Here is a 20,321-nt window from a genome sequence, read left to right as displayed (position 1 = left end):
AATTTAAAAAAATGAAAAAAATTCAGGTTCACCGGTTTTTTACCGGTCAAATCCGGTTCAACACTCGGTTTTTACCGGTCTAATCCGGTCCAACCCGGTCCAACCCGGTCCAATTAAAAGATCCGGATTTTTACCTTTTCAGACCGAACCACTGGCCGGTTTGCGGTTCAACCGGCCGGTCCGGTCCGGTTTTTAAAACAGTCAAAAACTAACATTCTTATTGAGACTAGAACACATGGGGAAGAAATGAAATCAAATATGCCATATTTACAAGCAAAAATTTTCAGTTATTGGAGAAAAATTAATATATTTTAAATGTCGAATCATGATCAACTAAGACAGAAATAAAACATTGGATCAAACTCTTTTTTGGTGTCAAGATAATAGCTATGAATAGCCATCGATTTTCAAAAAAAATAAAAGAACGAGACCTACTATGGAACATATAATGCATTACAGATCATTACTCTTCAAGCGGATTATTCTATTCCACCTTTTAGAAAGAAAAGAGCTTAAATCAAAATACTTAATAGCATTACTGTTTAACTTAAAACACACTTGCAAAAACCACCATTGAACTTTTACTATAATTTGGAGATCAAGATTATACTATCAATATAGATAGATATAGAATTTCAGCTTGCTCATACTACAATTTACTTTTATGAGTTATTATAATTTATAAGCATAATGATTATCAGAATAAGAGGAAAAGTACTTTAATTTGAAACAATGTTTTTGTAGAAAGTTACTAATAACTCATACAGAAACCTGGTGCGGGCAGTTCATTTCTAATAGCGAAAAGAACACTTCATCTAAACATGAGTAATTAATTTTTTCGGAAGAGAAAATGGAAGGCGATTTCCTTTCTTTAGTTGCCATTTTCTTCTTGCACCCCCGTAAAGACTTGCTGCAATATCAAGTCAGCAGAAACGCAAGTTAAAAGATGGAATTAAGAAAGAGTAAGGGAAATATACGACATTCAGGCTATGAAAATCATAAAGGTAACATTTGATTACCTCGAAGATTGATAAAGCATATTGAACGTCGCTTGCTGAAATTTGGTGGTGGAGAACAATCCTAATTCTGAATGGAAAGAAAAAGATTTTTTTAATAAATAATTTATCGGAATTGAACACACACAAGAAGTTCAAGATTACACAAGCCTGTTCAAGATTACACAACTCTCAAAAATCAAATCTGAGGCATATAGACAAATAAACAAGAAACAATACAGTAACTGCCCTGAGAGCAAAATTGGCTTTATATGCATTAGGGAACTAACATCTGACTTAGTTAGGGACTTGACCACCTATAACATTTTTTTCTCATACATAGTTGTCGAGAAATTACTCAGCATTGCCATAATTCTGCAAAAGATTGTAGATAGAATAATCAGTGTACTGGGAGAATAAACAGACCTGAATGGACCCTCTTGCATAACAAGCACGCCGTGTTTCTTCAAGTAATTGCATAGTTTCTCTGCCGTATATTTTGAGCTTTCTACTATATCCACGTATATCTAGTCAAGAAAAGCAAAAGTAGGAGTATATAGACAACTTGCTCAATTTCATTTTTAGAATCCGCAACAGGCAGGAGCAGAAATGTAACATAAATAAACAAAGGTAACAGAAATGCAACTTTGTGCATGTATAATTACGAAATACAAATCGTCCAAGACAAATGGCAATACCCGTGAGTCAATTGTGTAAGTAGAGCTAATTTTACTCACGAACTTTAGCATCTTTGACAATTTTAACACGAACTTTTAATTTTTGCAATGTCGGACACTAACTTTTGGATTTTTTCTTTCCGTATAAAATTGCTGATGTGGATGTCGGAACTATTCCGGTGTTCGCATCATTTTTTAACGGAAAATGACTCGGTGTTGCAAATTGCAAATAAAAATGATAGTTCATGTTTTAAACTGCCAAAATTGGAAGTTCATATTGGAATTGCAAAATACGCTTAAGTCCGTGATTTTTATAGAGCAATTAAACCTAATTTTAAAGACCCCAAAAGCTAGGGACGAAAATGGTTCAATCCATTCAATGCAAACTCTAGTAATAGATACACTTACGATATTAGTTTCAACCGAAGCAACATCCACACTCATTCCTTTAACCTGATTCAGTCCCTCTAGAACAGAAGATCAATAATATACGCAAAATTAGAGTAAATCCATCGCAAAGCAAGAGATGAGAAAGCCAGGGGAAAAAAGAATTTAAATTCATGCCCATTGCGGAAAACCTGCTAGTGTTTTGGCATTCTTGTGGTCAATCTCCAGCTTTTCAACGTTCTCTTTCACAGCGACAAATGCTGCCGCACAAAGTATACCGACCTGTCTCATCCCGCCACCTAATGTTTTCCTGAGGACTCTAGCCTAAACAGCATAAAACAACATAAAAACAAGAGTTTTACGCTATTTCTGGGGGAGAAAAAAATTGGCATCATCATTTATGAAGCACGGATACAGGAAACGGAACACTTGGACACGGACACGGACACGGACACGGAAAACCGGTGTTGCTTTAAAGTTTTCTATGTTAAAAATGAAGTTTCATATCCGAAATGCCAAGTTTACGACATGTTCCAGAAACGGGAAATATTGATTTAACTTCTGCTACTTAAATAGAACCGTACGGAGTTATTACCTGGGCGATAAAACTTTTTGAACCAACAATAACTGATCCAACCGGTGCACCCAAACCTTTAGATAGGCATACCTGATGCACAAGTTTAAGAAGACACGTGAAGGCATGCTAAACAAACCAAGAAATAATACAGTCGCCTGGTAACAGTCAATTATCATACCGACACTGAATCAGCAGCTTGAACAAGTCTATCCACAGGAACTCCGAGTGCCTGGAAGATGAGCTTTTCATATTAGAAACTAAAACACTAGTCAAATATACTTAATCACTAAGGCTCAATGTTTACATAGAATCTGTATCAGCAAATAAAAGTTAGTATCTATGATGCACGGAAACCTTGAGGAAGGTGCATTTTCCGGAAACAGAACGTTTCCAAAACTCTTAGAAACTCTTAAAATATATATTGGGGCCGTCTGTAAACAATAAAAATTTGATATCCATTTCCAAAAGAATTAAATTATAAAAGAGTTATAAATTTAGAAGATCCTAAAAGCGTTACCTCACAATAAAAAAAAGATATATAATTATCCACAAGCATATTCACATTAACTACACAAACAAAAACTATTCTTCTTTCCAAACACAAAAAATTCTAATTTATAATACTTTATTTTGTTAATTGTAATAGTGATTTATTCATATGAAAATAATTTTTTTATTTTTTTATTTTTTTTATATATAAATGTATCCCTATATTTTTATTATTCACACGTTTTCCCCACTTATATATTTTAAAATAGTTGTTTCGTGCCGTTTCCAATTCTGTGCAACATAGGTGCATCTATGTTTTCTAAACCTGAATATCATGCCAGGTAGATAGCATCTAATATACACTTGGCCACAAACATTTAACTCGACCATTGGCTTCTTTAACTTGTCTTCCGTTTGACATTATATTATCGATATAATTGCTGGAAAGCGTTAACACAATAAAAACTATCTAACTCACAACTGCTGCATTGAAAATGCGAGCTCCGTCAATGTGAAGCTTCAAACCATGCTTCTTAGCTAACTCTCCAACTCTATCCGTATATTCTGCAGATAGGCATTTACCTCCACAGCTGCATCAATCAGAAAGTCACTCATCATATACGAGAGAAGGACAGCAAACCGCTAGACAACTAATTAATTTATTTTCTTGTACTTACTTGGCCTGTGAATTCTCTAGACAAATGAGCCTAGTAGTGGGATACACAAGCTCCCCTCTCGGATCTCTAATAGCAGATTCAATTAAATCTATGTCCATAGTTCCATCCTTGTTATTCATCACCGTCCTCGGATGGACGCCTCCGAGTGTTGCAATTCCTCCATTCTCATAAATGTGGATATGAGAATTGTGTCCGAGAATTACTTCACTTCCTCTAATATTACAGTGAACAAGTACGCTGATAAGGTTACCCATGGTGCCTGACGGAACAAATAGAGCTGCTTCCTTGCCCATTAGTGTTGCCATTTCATTTTCTAAACGGAAGGCGGTTGGGTCAAAACCCAGTACATCATCATCGACTTCGGCTTTTACCATGGCTAATCTCATTAACTCAGTTGGTTTAGTAACAGTGTCGGAACGGAGATCAACTACTCTGGTTACCATTTTCACTGAAAACAGTACATGATTCAACAATAACTATAATTGTTCTGTAAAATATTTTGTCAATTCAAATACTTATGAAAATGAAATTAGTGTTTGAATTATAGTATTGTGAATGAATTGATCCTTATTCTGCAAGCATGCATGGCTGATATCCACAAAATAATTATGCAATAGGGAAAAATTATGAAAACATAGACTCAAATTCATTATGTCGAAAGTTGGAAGACAAAAAAAACCCGGAGAAAATCTAATTAAAACATGTTTTTGTTAGCCTTTGTTCCATTTCTATTTTAGCAGAAATTATTAAAAAAATATAATGATTTGAGGAAATATTAATTCTGAAATCAAAAGTGACTTATCTGAATTGATTTCAGTGGTTGAATCAAAAGCCCGAATAAAAACAATTCTCACCCAATAACGATCACTAATTTATAGTTTCATGCCCAACCAATCTCGAACTTGAGAAAATCCAAGAAATTTTAACTCAACCAAATCAAGAACTCAATTCAAGTGTGCATTAGAGAGAGAAGTACCTGCGCAAATTGTTCACTTCTCTGCTATAAACCAGAAAATTGCACACCTTCGAGCTTGAATCCTAGTACTCTGCTCACATTCAGGAAACATAAAATTACTGAAAACCAGATGCCAACACTGCAATCTAAAACCACAAAAAATATAACAAACACCAAAGAAATTGCGAGCATAAAAAATTAAAACAAAAAACAAACCATGAATGATCGCCATATTGTATAAACAGAAACTACATTAACAAGGAAACAGCTTTGCAGTTTTTCAGATTCCCAAAATGTAATGAACCCAGCTTTGTTAATTATATTGTATAAACAGAAATTACTTTACCAGAAACAAATTTATAGAACTTCAGATTCCGAATACGTAACTGAAGCCACCTTTGTCAAAAAGAAAGAAAAAGAAATTGCAAGTCTATACACTTCTATCGCTACTCAAAATCCAATAGCTCTAAGCAAAACCAACAAAGTCTTTCTAAACTGAACTTTCAAGAGACCCCCAAAAGAAAAAAACAAATAGCAATCTAATCAACTATGCCAAAAGCAATCAACCAAATGTAATAAAACAAAAAAAGACCTCTAATTTCTGAGAGTTCAAACAAAGTCCTAAATTATACTAATTTCCAAACAACCAAGTTGCTTAATTCCATGAACAAGAAGCCAAACAACCAACCTAACCATGCACAAACAAAGTGTCTGTACACAAGCAAACCAGTCCACATGGTTCTCGAACATGCAGTAGACACCAAATCACATGAAAAAAAGTTAAAGAAACACATCACAACAGAAACCTGATGGACTCGTCACAGTCCCCACTGTCACACACTCTCACGTATGTATGTGATTGGTTTTTTCTTGTTCTTTTCAAAATATGAATATGCATTCGATTCGAATATTTTTTACTGAACGAATTTTATCTCTTTCAAAATTATGGTTTGTGTAAAATGCATGTGTCATCAAATTCTCAAGAAAAATGAGAAGGACAAAATACTTACTGATAACCGCCATGGAAGAGCCAAGAAATGAAAAAATGGCATGCAAGAAAGTAAAAAAGCATACCTGTCTCTGTCCGCAACTGGTGTTTGCTTCTAATTAGAAGGCGAAAAAAGAGGGATTTATAGAGTGGTTTGAGCCTATCTTGTTTCTTAGTTTGTGCACAAGAGAGTTTCTTTTCGATTTGGCTTGTGATTTGGTGCTTACTTGGAAACTATATCCTCCAACGTTGATCTGAGTTAGCAGCCTCTAACTAATGATCAAAAAAGGAAAGAACTTTACACGTCGACCAAGTACACTCTGTATCGGCACTTTTCTGTTTTAGATTAAATTTTGGGCATGCATAACTGGTAAAAAAATGATTGTGAAAACAGAAAACCACAACGCGACCTGACATACTGTGCTCATATGTTGAGCTTTAATTGAATAATACGACTATGGCGGATCATTTTCTCATAATATTACAGTTCGTCTAACATTTCACCGTACGGTACATACAACCACATTTTCAACACTAATGTCATTTTCAAACAGAACAAAAAGATTGGGCAAACATGTCCCAAGTTCTCGCAGAAATATGGGAACACTAACTCGAAAACTCCCTGATTAACCATATTGATTTAATATGACAAACTTCAATTCTGGGTTCCATTCAATCCACGTCGACAAATTCAGCAAGATTATGGCATAGATTCAAGAAAGATTATGGTGCAACTAAAGCTTGCAATTTCCCGCCTTTGTATATTCCAGTTCTATCCGGTCCAACATTATACACTCTCCTCAGCCTTTGATAAACTTGCCCTCTCGTCTTCACCGCTATCTCCTTGTCCGGCCACATCGGTATCTGTGCTTGTTATTTCCACGACAGAATGTTGCTCACCTACCGTACCATCCTTTACAACCTCGGTGCTAATGGAAACATCACCAGCATTTCCACTGGTCGACAAATTTCCATCTGCAATATCAGAAATTTTATCTACTTGCTTTATCGTGTTCTGAGCAGGATCTCCAACTTTGTTATTTTCATCCAACCCAGAGACATCAGTAGCAGACCCCTCCACTTGTACAAGTGGAACATGTATTCCTTCCAATTCCATAGCAGAAGGTGCATCATTAGATGAGCTAACATTTGTGTCCATGGGTGCATTCTCGTTCTCAGGATAGGCATCAACACCATGTTTTGGACTTGAAATAACATGAACTTGAGCATCACTGGTTTGCGGCGCTAAAATTTCAACATTAGATGAATCAACTGTCATAGAACTCGCATGATCATCAGCAGGTGTGGGCACAGTAGTGTCAGAATTTGTCACGGTAGCTTGCTTTTTCGGTATCTCAGCTACCTCAAGAACACGATTCTGAGCAGCAATTTCTTCCTGTTGCTTTGCCGCTGTCTCAGCTGCCTCAAGTGCCCGATTCTGAGCGGCAATTTCTTCCTGTCGCTTTGCTTGCGCTCTGTAATCATTCATTAAATGTTGCATTCTTTCTAGCTCAACCACAAGACCTCCATACCGCCTTTGCATAGTTTGTTCTAGTTCCTTCTGCTTCTGGACTTCCGCCCACAAACCATTAATCCTGTGTGATGATGCTAATTGCTCTTGCTTCTGTAAAGCTCGAAAGCACTCCAGTTCTGTTCCAGCAGTGTCTATCTGCTTTAAGATTGACTCTATTGGTGGCAAAAGTTGTCTTTCTGCACGTATCTGAAAAATAAAAAATTCAAATGGTTACCACTAACCACACTGAGAACAGTTATCTTGAATAAAAACTTGTCAAAATATAGGATCTAATCGCAGGTAAACTCAGCTCCAATTGGGAATAAATTGGACTAAAAAATTCCACAATGCCGTTCTTTGATCCAGGGACAAAATATCATCCACGCATGAAAAACATAAGCGCCAGCAAGAAAACAATAACAAAAGAAAGTAATAGTGTAGCTATAAGAGGATATTTCTTTTTTGAGGCTTCGAGGATATATATAAATATATATATATATATATATATATTTGGCTATGCGGATATTAATTTATAAAAGGTCTTAAAGACATTACAGTTACTACCAAAATAAGTACTTGCTTCACCAGTGTCCAAGGGGCCCAATAAAGAAACTTCCCAAGAAAATATCAAAAGGCGGAAGCCTCGTAGATATTCCATTTCAGGAAACAACCAAGTCCAGCAAGCATATCTTAAGATCAAAACTTATTAAAAGGACAAATTGGTGTACCAGAAAATATGAAAAATGAAAATCAAAGTAACAGCAAAAGAATATAGAATAAGTTCTCCATTCATAACAAGTATAAACCACAGAAACATACCTGATAACCTTGTGTAAGAACATTAACCTTCTTCTCAAGGCGTAATGCCTTCTCTCTTTCAGCCTCTAACCTTGTCTTAACATTTTCAAATTCATGCTGTATAGCTGCCAGTTTCTCCACATTTCCGGCGACACTTGAGAGACCATAAGCATCCCGTGTAGGGAAGTACATCAGATCATTTATACATAATTTGTGTGCTTCAACAAATTCATCAAGAGATTCATTTTCATGCCCCATTGCTGCCCGGATATACTGCGCGTCTTCCTTGATCAAATTATCAGCCTGTTGTGACAAGTTAGTAAGCAGTTAGCAATAGGTCATCTACTGCATGCCTGTAAGTTCTTCCAAAATACAAAAATAAAGAATTTACTGAACAAGTAAAGCAAACTTAAATCAGAGCAATTAATAATAACAAATCTTAAGTCAGACTAATCTGAGGATATTCAGAGACTCACAAAAAATTTAAAGAAAAATTCTTCTGACCTCAATATCAGAGCTATTAATAAATTGCTAACTGAGTCCTATATTGTCATAAAACAAACGTACAGTTCACACTAAACCCACTAAGTAAACTATATACTGAGAGTCCAATTTATTTAATACAAGAACATCAATCTGAAAAAGAAAAAAAAATTCCTCGGCTAATTTAAAAGACAAAGGAGCTAGTAAAGATGCAACAAGTGTGTACAAAAAAACATGCATTCCACTGGCTGACTAATTTCTAGATGGGAAATTCTACTCAAAAAAATAGGTAAGAAAAAAAATCCATAAAGTATTCCATCTTTAACTTTGTGAATCCTAGACGCAAATATGGGCTCATGAATGAAGAGCCTAGCAACTTTTTCGGGCCACTTTGCAAGAGAAAACTCATATTCCAGGTCTCTCAATATTTATCCAGCATAACCACAAAAATCACAGAAGAGAAACAATAAATGAATGGTTCTTTGATAAGCAAAACTAGAAGGGAGGATAAGGATATACTAAAAAGGATAAAACCATAGTTGTTAAATCGTGAATCGAAATCCTAATTTTGTGAATAGTGAATTGAGGATCGAATTGTAAGATCCGGTTTAAACTGTTAATATGAGTAATAAATATAATAATATATATAAAAACAAATATTATGTTTTAAATATAATATAGATTAAGTACTAAATAAAAAATAAAAAATAATTAAAGGTATTTTTTTAAAAAAAGTACTGATTTATATAAAAATTAGTTTTTTTCTTATTTTTAGAACTATTAATATCATACAGAAAATATATATAAAAGTTATAATTAAATAGTGCATGAATGACACATGTTTCACAAAATTAAATCCACCCACTTGCACATTTTAATTCATACCATAAATTCGACTCATTTTGCTTATGACTCGACTCGTGAATCGTCCGAGTCTGACAACAGTGGATAAAACCAATGACTTTCAAGCAATGTCATAAAACTAACTAAACCGCAAAAGAATAGACATCGAGTAGGTTCCCTAGAATATAAGGTATTAATGTCAGCCAAAATACCAATTCTCTGATACTAAAAGCAAAGTTTCAACAGAAAAATGCAACCCTCTAGGATGGAAGTAAATACTTTCTTCCAGTAATGCAAAGTTGCACTATCTGAAAATAATTTCAACATTTAGGGGTGCCTAAAGGGATTGGATCGAAAATGAAAAAATAACAAGTTTTTCTTTCTGTTAGAATTTATATAGAAATGGGCATGGCCTACCAGGAAAAGAAAAAGGAAAACATGCAAAAAGAACAATAGTAAGGACAATTTAATTCAGCAAGAAAAAAAGATAATAACCAATTTACCTATAGCAAGAATATAAGGCATCAATAACATAGAAACCTGTGAAGGTAAAAAAAGGGACAAGAAAAATGACATACTTCTTTTAATTCATTTTCTTCAAAATCCTCTATCCCAGGTACAGAAGCAGCAGCTCCATTTGCAGAACGTTTGGCACCTTTCTTTTTCTCCTTATTCAGCTTCTCATCTAGGGGATACTTTGCATTATCATGCTCGAGTAGCATAACAAGCTCCTTGCGTACCATTTCATCAGCCTGTTCAATTGATGTAGGAGGAACAAAGGAACTCTTATCTCCATCAGATCTCAACAGAGAATTTTTCATCATCTCCAATGAAGCAGCAGGTGGCCTAGGAAGTTCCCTTTGAAGTACTTTTGATCTCTTCCTAAGCAATGCCTGCAGCCGAGCTTCTTCCTCAGCCTTTTCTCTGGCTATCCTATCTGACATATCCTCTTCAATCTTCTCCTCGGGTTCTTCGTTATCTTCTGGAGGTGGTTGACTAACTATTTGGTATTCATTCCTGGCCTGTGGAAGATTAATAAAACCAGATTGCAAGTTCTTTTTTTGATCAGCTTTTCTTTGTTGCTCAAGTTTTGCACTGTCATGCATATCCATGTCTTCATTTATATGGAGTTCATCCCTTATGGGGGTTCCTCTTGGTGTCAGGCCAAAAGAATACCCATCCCTTGTTGGTGTCATGCCAATTCTAGGAGTAAGACCAGCAGCTCCAGGAGTTGCAGAAGGTGTAAGCATTGGATTTGGTGTTTGGATCTCCCTTCTCCTAGGGGTGACACCTGAAAAATCTGAAGGGTGCAACTCTGGGTTCTCTCCTCCCAGTAATGGAGTCTGAGACTCTCTCAATCGTGCCAAGTTTTCTGCTTCCATCATAATCGCATCGCCCTTACCAGCAGGAGTTCTTTGTGGGGTCCGCAATGGTGTCATTCCCTGTTGCGGAGTCTGCGCATAGTTTGCCAGAAGAGCACGAGTTGCACCAGTCCCTTCAGTTAGTTCCTCGCTCCCAGCAATAAGATCACTTGCATAACCCATCTTTGCAATTTCTTCCAATTCATGGTCTGATATCTGTGGAGCAGGAAGCATCAACTTCGATCTCTTCCTTACTGTCTCTGGATCATTCATCTTGTTTGCTTGTAGTATAGCAGATGGGGCATCCTGCCTTTGAGCAATTTTATTCTTTGCAATGTCCTGCTTTCTCAACTGGGCCTCAATATCAACCCTTCTCTTCCCTTCAAGTTCTCCAATTGTAGTTGGGAAGGAAGGCTGTTCCACTGCTCTATCTTCGTCCGCAACATCAAAAAAGCCAGGAGGGGGCTTCTTCTCAAAAGGGATTTCTGCATTATAGTCTATTCCCTTTCTCTTCCTCTTCCGATGACGATTGTCAATACCAGCAGCTTTCAATTCTCTCCGTTTCTGTAAAGAAGCAAGCCTCCTGGCCTCTTCAAGCTGTTTCTCTCTAGCTTTCCTTTTCGCCTTTTTACCTCTAGTATTCGCTAACCTAGCACGCGCCTCCGAAAGCATTTCTTTTTCGTCTTCATCCATATCAACAGGATCAGGACGAGCAGGCTTAGACTCAGGGTTTGGATCAATTTCTCCAGGACGCAATTTCCGAGGGTCATCACCAGGTTCATAGTTCTCATCCTTAACACAAGCAGCATCAAGAAGCTTCTCATAACGCTCTAGGCACTGAGATGGTGTACGACCAACAATTGGAGCAATAGTTCTCCATTGAGTAGGCATGAGCTTAGCAAGATGAAGCAGTTTCTCATCCTCTTCTCTGGTCCACTCCGTCTGCAAACATAAATTGAAAGAGAACCACCATTATCCTCGTTACAAAAAGCCGTAACTAAATAATGCTAAGTGTGATAAAAATACAACATCAAACCGATTAAAAATGCTCAAAATCACATTTAGTATCCTATCCCGGGTCGGCATCAAAATCGCACAGTATAAAACCCTTTTACTTCAGTAACAATACTACTACATGCAGTATATTAGGTATACTAATCGTTAACTAATAGGTTCACTAATCAAAAAATTGCAGCTCTGCTAAGCTAATTTAACATCAAATTAACAATCAGAAAACACTAAACTATAAATTATTTTTAAAACAATAAATTAGCATGAACAGCTAACTAATAACATTATACCTTTTTAATGGAGGGGTCAAGCCACTCATACCAGCGAGCTTTACATTGTTTAGCAGATTTACGAACCAGCAGAGACGATATTCTAGCCCACTGGTTTTTCCCATATTTCATAACCGCCGCTTTCAATATTTCATCCTCTGTGTTCTTCCACACACCTCCTTTTATCATAATCCTCATCTTGCCGCTTCTTTTTTGTTTCTCTTCACAAAAATGAAATAATCAAATCAATCTAGGGTTTCAGTTTTTCTGAGAGCTTAGGGACAAAAATAAAATGCTCGCTCAATTTGAAATGTTAGGGTTTTACTCTGATCTTAAAGTTGGTAAAAATAAGAAAGCGGCGAAGGAATTGCCGCCGAATAAACGCGGCGGTGAAGGCGATAACGAGATTGGCCGGAGAGATAAAGAATGGGAGGAAGTGTCTTTGTGCTGCAAGAGAGCGCACATTGGCTACCGCTGCTTCTACGATTTTTTGTTTAAAGGAACTTAAGAGTTCGATTCAAACTCAAAACCGACCCGAATTGCCTGATTTCATTTGATTTTTTTCTCTATATAAATATGATGGGTAAAGTTACAAAATAACCCTAGATAATGTATTTTAACAAAAATATGAGGATTAGTTTTACACTTTTTCATTATGATTTTTTTCACAACAAAAAGGTTATTATCGGTAACCTTGAGGTTTAAAAGAGTGGGACTAATCGCGAGTTATTCGAGATTGACTCGGAAAAAAATATTAAATCATCTTAAAAGAATTGAGTCAAGCTCGAACTCAAGTTTCATCTCAAACCAAATTCGAATATCATATTAATTTTGTATATCTTTAAATTTATATAAATTTATGTGTATGTCATCCATACTTTATGCTCTGAAAAATTATAGTACATCAAATATAATAATTTTATTTTTTATTAAACTTGAGTAAAGCTCGAATAGCTCGGATATATTGTTTGCAATCTCGAGCTTGTATAACATGTGTAGCTTGACTTAATTCGGTTTGACTTGTTTATATCTTTATAAAGGGATAACTTAGAACTTGTTTGGTTGGTGATAAGTACAAAAAAAATTTAAAAGAATATTTTATTTTTTATTTAAACTTTAAAAATAAATTAATTTGTTTTGCTAAAAATGCAACTTTTTCTTATAAATTTAGAAAAGTTATATGGTCGAAGTGTATTTGTGCTGCAAGAGAGCGCACATTGGCTATCGCTGGGATTTCTCGATTTTTATGTAAATGAACTTAAAGAGTTCGATTCCAAACTCAAAACCGACCCGAATTGCCTGATTTCATTTGATTTTTTTCTCTTTATAAATAGGATGGGTCAAGTTACAAAATAACCCTAGATAATGTATTTTAACAAAAATATTAAGATTAATTTACACTTTTTCACTATAACTTTTTTCACAACAAAAAGGTTATTATAGGTAACCATAAGTCATGTTGTAATTATAAAACACGCTAAAATTTAGAATTTGTTTTATAAGTAATCCATTTAAAATAAGTATAAAATATTGATGTGATTAAAATGTTAATCTGAAATAATAATATTATTTTCAAAAGAAAATTGCATGCCAAAATATCAGAGTTCATAATGTTGTAGAATTAAGGTCGAATTACTTAAAAACCACTCACCTTGTAACTTTTTTTCATTTATACCACGACCTAGGAAAATTTTCAATTGTACCATGTTTTCGATTTTTATGTTTCGTTTGTACCCCAAGAGTAAACTTTTTGATAATTTAATTAATTTAAAGATGAAAATATTAAAAATAAGATATATAAATGATTAATATTAATGTTTTATTAGAATATAGGTTTAAAATGAAGGATTAATTTGAACTTTTTTTCAAAAGAAAATAGGTCAATTCAACTCATTAGGGTAGAGATGAAACATAAAAATCAAAAATAGGGTACAATTGAAAATTTTCTTAGGTCATGGTATAAATGAAAAAAAGTTACAAGGTGGGTGGTTTTTAAGTAATTAAGCCTAGAATTAAATAGAGAATAAAACAATTTCTCATAAACATAGTAGCTAGTTATAATAAGGGGCTGAAAAATTAATTCACTATGCATTGGTGGAATTCATCAATAATTTAACCAAAATTTTCCTATTAATTTATTTTTCTTAACATATGTATTACAAATTTCCTCTTTTCATGAATTTGGTAAATAAACATAAAGTGAAAAGGCTTCTAATAGAAATATCACTGCACTGCTTCTCACCCTCTTCACAAATCCATTATCGATAGTACGTTGCCAAAATGTAGAGGAAGGCAGTTGAGGAAGTAGTGACTATCAGTTCCTGCAAATAAAAATTTGTTAAAGTTGATATGCCTGAACATAATTTCAGCTGCATAACCATAGATATACAGTTGCCGGTCCCACATCAGAAGCTTCCACACAAGCTATAATACCCGTTTATATATAAGTCTCATAAATAAAATGAAATGAAATCTTCTTGCAACGTAAGCATAATCCGCAACCAATTTCTAAAGTCTGAGACCAACTGTATTCGTTCATACATCAAAGTCTGGTGTTCACAATTTAAGGAGAATACTTTACCTGATTATTGAATAGGAAAACGGGAATATAACTTCCAAAAAACTCGATCACATTCAAAATTCCGGTGTATGCCTGCAAGATATAAAGCAATGGATATTAATGACTAAGAAAATACAACAGAATCATCAATTGCAGAAATCATAGAACTTATAATGACTAAGATTGCAGGAAAATAATCAGTTTGACTTGACACAATTTAACTGATTCATCATTCCAGTTCAGGAGCAAACTGGAATACAGAGCCAAAGCAACTTTATAAACCAAACTAAATCGGATCCCCAAGAAAAGCTAAAGCTTGCTTATTCTAGTATAATATAAGATCATCTTCCATAACCATAAAGTTCATGAATGTAGATAGCAGGGATGCTAAATATCATACGGGTATTTTTCTTTTCTAAAATATGTTACTCTTTTTTTTTTATGAAATTCTGTAGTATGTCACTCTAATGATGATAAAATGGCCCTACAGTTTCCAAAGATGATGTAGCTCAAGTTCATTTTCAAGTGGAGACAGAAAACCCCAAAATCTAACCCATAAGACTTGGTCAAGTTAAGTTGTAGTGAATGGTCCTAAACAGTTTATAGAAAGGAAGAACAAAACAAAACTTCCAAGATTCCTCGGACCAAACTAATTCAAAAAGAATTTTCCTATCAACCTTAAACGTAATGCAATAATGCATATCAGATCAAGGTTCATGCTTGTAGTTGCGAAATACATCATTTCTTGGCTCACACAAAACTTTCAGGAGCTCGAAAATATGCCTTGAAGATTTGGTTCATTAAAAAGAGTTAACTAGCCTCTAGAAAGTCTGGCCACCACACAGATACTAGGCTCCCCCGACTTGCTTGTAATAAAAATGTTTTGAAAAAGAGGAATAACTACTTTTCCTCGCAGTGCTATTCTCTTAAGAATACTCTTTACTGTCCAACAAAAAGCAATCCAAAATTCAAGAATTTAAGGTGGCGGCTAGGTGCATTACAGCCCATCAGATAAGGATTCAGAAATGTTAGGATATCAACATTCTTTGTAAAGATACATTGAACAGAAAAAACGGAAAGCATACCAGAGAGGCAAAAGCAATACTGCCAAATACTAGTGCAAGAGAACGAAGAATACGCTTTCCCATACGTAAAGTCCGCCCATCATCTTGTCCATCTTCCTGCAGACCAAGTTCATCTCCAGAATGTCACAAAGTGCACAATGCATTCAAGTATTTGAACTTGTTGAAGGAAAATCATAACATGGAAAAGGATTGTAATCACTTACCGTAATAGTTGGGGATACAGAAGGTTCATATGATTTTAACTTCTCAAAAATTCGATATACAAAAGCAAATGATAAAAATTGCAAAGGTTTGTAATCAGCATTTCTTTTGATAAGAATCCAAGCTACCTGCAAATACAAGCACAAGATGAGGATGCTTATGCGTCATCAAAGAATAGAACTGATGTATGCGATACAAAGGGTCCAAAATATTAATATTTAAGCTTATGCAGCAGAGAAGCATGACAAAATTAAACAAAGTATGTACAGAATCAATGACTTCACAACATCACATGAGATATGGAGATCTACTTATCACTTAACTAGCACTGCCAGTCACTTCAATCATTTAATTAACTTGGCCCCCTAAGATGACATTCAAGGCACCATGTACAAGCTTAGAAATATTTATGGATATTGTTATTCAAAAAGAAAAACAGACAATGTTCCTGAGGAATGCAGAAAACACCAACCACAGGACAGAATTCCAGTGGTATTGCAGACAGCACACACACATGATGAGTTCAAAAAGCTAGAATACTCACAAATACAGCAGATATTGCCAAGTTGATGCGCATGTCTTGGACACTGGACTTGGCAAACCTGAAAGCATATTCAGAGAAAAAGATAAGGGAGCATACAAGCACAAAGAGACAATACAATAATACCTAAAAGGTCAAAATGTAACACATGTAGGCAAAATATCGCACTTGGCTTTTTCTAATAACTACCAGAACATTTACTCATAGTATCAACTTCAAGCTTATAGAAAACTACTGTCATAACCATCACAAATACATAAGATGGATAAATCACTTTCCCAATATGTTCAAGATGAGTAAAGCACTTTCCATTATGTGACTAACAACTAATCTCCATCATCACCATTTAGCTAGGGTTAGTAAACCAATGAGCTCTAGGTAAGCACAAATGGAAATTTCACCTTGAGAATAATCTACAAACAATTACATAAAAACGCATAAACTTTAGCAGGTAAATATCTAATTGCGCAGAAGATCTTATTATAGCAGTCACAAAACCTTGGCCCCCATGGTACAATTGGCTGCTTATCAGCATATTTTATGTCCTTTGAGACCTGCATTTACAGATAAATGCAGGATAAATCACTAAAAGATAGTAAAATTATTGCCTCAGAAAATTGTACTCTTGCATCAAAAACACATCTCTAGTAAGAAAGCCTTTAAAATTTCTAAGAAACAATATAAACGCAATTCCATTGAGTATTAGTTTCACTTTTCCGAAGATTTAGAGGAAAATCAACATTCAAAATAAAATCCATCTGGAATTACGTAACCAGTAACATCAAACATATCCTGTTTTGCACCAATCACGGAAAAATAATAATTAAGCAACAACTATTAGGCTTTTGACAAAATAGAATGTCAAAGCACCATTGCTAGTAGACCAATTAAAAAGGCTTTTATAGTTAAAAGTTCTAAGTTTACATGCCCAGCTAAGTAAGAAGTGAGAACAACTATGAGCATAGAATGAGTTTTCGTCCATCGACTCAAAAAGGCTCAACTAATGTACATAAAGTATTGAATATTATACCTTAAATGTTCCATGTGTCATACCCTTCTTCCGACTTGTTAATTGTGACATCATCAATTTATCATATGCCTTCTCAAGCTGGTATAAGGCAGGTATAAACCACAAGAATACGAAAAAAGATTAGGCATTATTCCTCATTTCCAACGGAAGCTCAAATGAGTCACAAAATTAGCAAGATACCCACCTGAGAAGCAGTTGCATCATCGCCCATCATTTCAGCCTCCTTGCGCTTCTTGGCATATTTCGCCTTGACAACATCAAATCCCTCAAACTGGCTCACACCAAGGACCTGAAATACTCTAAAACCAATTGAAGAAAAGAATGACCATTGACCAAATACCTAGTCATTAAAGCATTTATAACTTTAACAACACAGCAACCATTAAACTAACATCCAATAATACCTCATACGGGTTCAGATCACTGTCCGGGCTAGAGCTTCCTGCCGCAGAAGACGCGGCAGCACAAATCAGCCTCTTATTCGTCAGACATGTCCTCGAAAATCTAAAAGCAATTCAACAACATGTCCCAACAAGTACTGAAAAAATTAATCTTGATATTCAATTTCCTGAGCTATATAATATAAATTCAAGTCCGTAAAATTATATCTAAGAACTTGTAATATGTAGATTAAGCTTCAAGAGTTTCCCTAATTTAAATTAATTCACCTGACAAAGCGAGGTGGGGACAGTGTAAGCGAGCGTTGGAGATAGCAATTCCGCAGCGCAATTTGGGGCTTAGGGCAATTCAAAACATTTGAGATTGCCAAAGCCATTTGATTTGACTACTGTCTGTGTGAAGAACTCTGGAATGGAAATTGGGAAAAATTTGAATTTAGGGTTCTTTTTGATGTTTGGATGATGCTATCTGTTGTTAAGGGTTTTAGCTATATGTTTGGTTATATAGAAAGTTTTACTACAAAACGAACAAACAGTTCGCGTGGCCTAATGGATAAGGCGCTCGCCTCCGGAGCGGGAGATTGTGGGTTCGAGTCCCACCGTGAACGCTTTTTTAATAACTGTTTTCACTATTCTAAATTCTAGCATATGGCAATCTAAATGTAACAAAATATACTTGCAATATTTGTCTTTTTTCAATAAATCTTATTTAAGGTGTTTGTTTGTATGAATTTAGTTGGTTGAATAAATTTTTAAGTTCTTTCGCAACTTTTTGATCCGAAGTTTTAGATCGCTCAAAATTCTATAGCTTTTTTCAAAACTTTAGATCCATGTTCTTGTAGATCTAAGATTTTGGGAGATGTGCTTTGATGTTGTGTTTGGTTTTTTGTTCGATCTAATTTTTGGTTTCATGATTGAAGACGGGACTTGAAGAGCTTGAAGTTTCAAGGATACAGCGGGTTGAAGATCGTATTTCAATATTTGAACCATAAATATATTGGGTGACCCATTTGGTGGTTTGAAAAGCCCTTATCGATGACTGTATTTACAGCACTCATCATTGTCTTAGAACGGTTTTTTCAATTTGTTGAAAAACCGTTCATCTATGTAATTTTCGTTATTATTAATGAAAATTTTAGCCTTTGACAAAAAAAAAATCAACCCGTCAAATTAATATTTTTTTGATAATTATCCATTAAATTTAATAGAGTGCTCATAAATATTATTTTTAAAAAGGCGAAGTGATTCAAAAAAATAAAACCTCAACGAAAGTATTCATAGTATTTTAACGTTTGAAATATTGTAATTGTAGTTAGAATAACATAACTATCAAAATGGACAGTTAGTTAACCGGGCATATACACAGGCAACAATGTCAGAAGGAACTAGACTGGATTAGCCCGAAAACTACTATGATGGTAAAGTCTACACATTACTGCAAGAAATTAAAAGTAAAGGTATGTATTTAAGAGTGTAAAATATTAATCTATGTCTAGTGTTGTAATGAAGGTATTTATAGCATTCATTAAGGAATAACTGCTAGCGGGAATTCTATAATAGACTCACGTTTTGAGAATGGTACGCATGATTTGCCTGTAGATGTCATATGCAGACTGTCGTACACTATCACTATGCAGACTGTCGTACACTATCACCGGTGTTCTTAAAAAGTTTTACACTTAAATCATATGGTGTACATGCAAGTTTACAGTCAAAGTAATTTTATTCTTAAAAAAAAAATTCAATATAGTGAGATTGAATTAAAGAAATTTCACGTGCATTGCTAATAATCTTTATACCGAAAATTAGGGTAGAGATGAAAACGAAAAATCAAAAAGGGTACAAATGAACTTTTTTCTACGTGAGTGTATAAACGAAAAAATGTTACAAGTTGGAATTTTTTTAAGTAATTAGGCCTTTAATAAATATACACGAGTTCATAATAACATTTAAGCGCAGTACCCTAGGTAAGATTTCGTAAAAGAGATTGTCATTATATATTGTATTCATGTTAATTTTGGGGCACAAACATCTCGTTCCTCAATATTTTTCACTGGAAATATATTAAAAAAAATTGACGTTTCGGACAAAAAAAATCATTTTAAAAATAAAAAATCTTAAAATAACATTGTTTCGTTGTGCATGTATTTTCTATTTCCATGTTTGTGCTACATATTATTTTTATCAGGTTATTTAGAGAGCGAAACATTGAAAAATAAAATAATTTTTTATATTCATAATTTTGACTACTTTGTCAAATATATTTTTAAAAAATAAATTGAACATTTTGGTCATCAATTTTTCTTTTAAAAAATGATTATATCCAAATCTCAAATACCTTTTTTGATTTTTTTAAATAAATTTTTGATTCAATTAATGATAATATTACACAACTAATCATTTATTCATGTTTAGGAAGAATTATCTGAAAATAAGTTAAATTCAGAGTTAAATATACTTGTTTTAATTTTCAAAATTGACAA

At 34.5% G+C, this 20,321-nt stretch overlaps 3 protein-coding genes and 1 non-coding gene across 8 annotated transcripts; 1 reads left to right on the top strand and 3 right to left on the bottom strand.

Moving 5' to 3' along the window:
• Positions 1-694: 694 nt before the first annotated feature.
• On the bottom strand, positions 695-6,012 carry LOC126675425 (probable low-specificity L-threonine aldolase 2). 4 transcript variants are annotated; one of them, XM_050370063.2, is made up of 11 exons: positions 5,832-6,012; positions 4,779-4,848; positions 3,803-4,250; positions 3,604-3,715; positions 2,815-2,865; positions 2,655-2,726; positions 2,251-2,383; positions 2,081-2,139; positions 1,422-1,522; positions 1,020-1,086; positions 695-910 (listed from the first exon to the last, which is right to left on the bottom strand). In XM_050370063.2, the coding sequence occupies exons 3-11, from the start codon at positions 4,243-4,245 to the stop codon at positions 872-874; spliced, it is 1,077 nt and encodes a 358-aa protein (XP_050226020.1). In that variant the 5' UTR covers positions 4,246-4,250; positions 4,779-4,848; positions 5,832-6,012; the 3' UTR covers positions 695-871. The 4 variants fall into 4 exon arrangements, with proteins under 4 accessions (XP_050226020.1, XP_050226023.1, XP_050226021.1 ...); XM_050370066.2 differs by lacking the exon at positions 5,832-6,012 and adding an exon at positions 5,768-5,789; XM_050370064.2 differs by lacking the exon at positions 5,832-6,012 and adding an exon at positions 5,104-5,309.
• Positions 6,013-6,156: 144 nt separating this feature from the next.
• On the bottom strand, positions 6,157-12,563 carry LOC126675423 (cell division cycle 5-like protein). The gene is made up of 4 exons (XM_050370062.1): positions 12,045-12,563; positions 9,961-11,685; positions 8,078-8,359; positions 6,157-7,465 (listed from the first exon to the last, which is right to left on the bottom strand). Exons 1-4 carry the CDS (start codon positions 12,219-12,221, stop codon positions 6,533-6,535), a joined length of 3,117 nt encoding a protein of 1,038 aa, XP_050226019.1. The 5' UTR covers positions 12,222-12,563; the 3' UTR covers positions 6,157-6,532.
• A 1,521-nt stretch (positions 12,564-14,084) lies between these two features.
• On the bottom strand, positions 14,085-18,296 carry LOC126675364 (protein CHLOROPLAST J-LIKE DOMAIN 1, chloroplastic). 2 transcript variants are annotated; one of them, XM_050369997.2, is made up of 10 exons: positions 18,109-18,296; positions 17,845-17,944; positions 17,625-17,729; positions 17,441-17,518; positions 16,909-16,964; positions 16,414-16,471; positions 15,872-15,997; positions 15,669-15,764; positions 14,605-14,676; positions 14,085-14,344 (listed from the first exon to the last, which is right to left on the bottom strand). In XM_050369997.2, the coding sequence occupies exons 1-10, from the start codon at positions 18,213-18,215 to the stop codon at positions 14,282-14,284; spliced, it is 861 nt and encodes a 286-aa protein (XP_050225954.1). In that variant the 5' UTR covers positions 18,216-18,296; the 3' UTR covers positions 14,085-14,281. The 2 variants fall into 2 exon arrangements, with proteins under 2 accessions (XP_050225954.1, XP_050225955.1); XM_050369998.2 differs by lacking the exon at positions 18,109-18,296 and having other exon boundaries at positions 17,625-17,739; positions 17,845-17,936.
• Positions 18,297-18,373: 77 nt separating this feature from the next.
• Positions 18,374-18,446, top strand: TRNAR-CCG (transfer RNA arginine (anticodon CCG)). Its single transcript has one exon. It is a non-coding gene; the product is annotated as a tRNA-Arg (tRNA).
• Positions 18,447-20,321: the final 1,875 nt, after the last annotated feature.

Source organism: Mercurialis annua, linkage group LG3 (assembly GCF_937616625.2).
Source record: "Mercurialis annua linkage group LG3, ddMerAnnu1.2, whole genome shotgun sequence".
NCBI classification, from domain to species: domain Eukaryota; kingdom Viridiplantae; phylum Streptophyta; class Magnoliopsida; order Malpighiales; family Euphorbiaceae; genus Mercurialis; species Mercurialis annua.
Note: the sequence above shows the minus strand (reverse complement) of the source record. Positions and strands in the feature narration are given on the sequence as shown.

Excerpts from the sequence above, each read along its gene's own strand:
- LOC126675425 (XM_050370063.2), bottom strand. The coding sequence starts at position 4,245 with ATGGTAACCAGAGTAGTTGATCTCCGTTCCGACACTGTTACTAAACCA. Across the intron at positions 2,866-3,603 it reads GCATTTTCAATGCAGCAGTT|GCACTCGGAGTTCCTGTGGA; the intron begins GTGAGTTAGATA and ends CTCATCTTCCAG. Across the intron at positions 2,727-2,814 it reads AAGCTGCTGATTCAGTGTCG|GTATGCCTATCTAAAGGTTT; the intron begins GTATGATAATTG and ends CTTGTGCATCAG.
- LOC126675423 (XM_050370062.1), bottom strand. The coding sequence starts at position 12,221 with ATGAGGATTATGATAAAAGGAGGTGTGTGGAAGAACACAGAGGATGAA. Across the intron at positions 8,360-9,960 it reads AAGAAAATGAATTAAAAGAA|GCTGATAATTTGATCAAGGA; the intron begins GTATGTCATTTT and ends TTGTCACAACAG. Across the intron at positions 7,466-8,077 it reads TTCTTACACAAGGTTATCAG|ATACGTGCAGAAAGACAACT; the intron begins GTATGTTTCTGT and ends TTTATTTTTCAG.
- LOC126675364 (XM_050369997.2), bottom strand. The coding sequence starts at position 18,215 with ATGGCTTTGGCAATCTCAAATGTTTTGAATTGCCCTAAGCCCCAAATT. Across the intron at positions 15,998-16,413 it reads TGGCAATATCTGCTGTATTT|GTAGCTTGGATTCTTATCAA; the intron begins GTGAGTATTCTA and ends TTGTATTTGCAG. Across the intron at positions 14,677-15,668 it reads GTATTGCTTTTGCCTCTCTG|GCATACACCGGAATTTTGAA; the intron begins GTATGCTTTCCG and ends TATATCTTGCAG.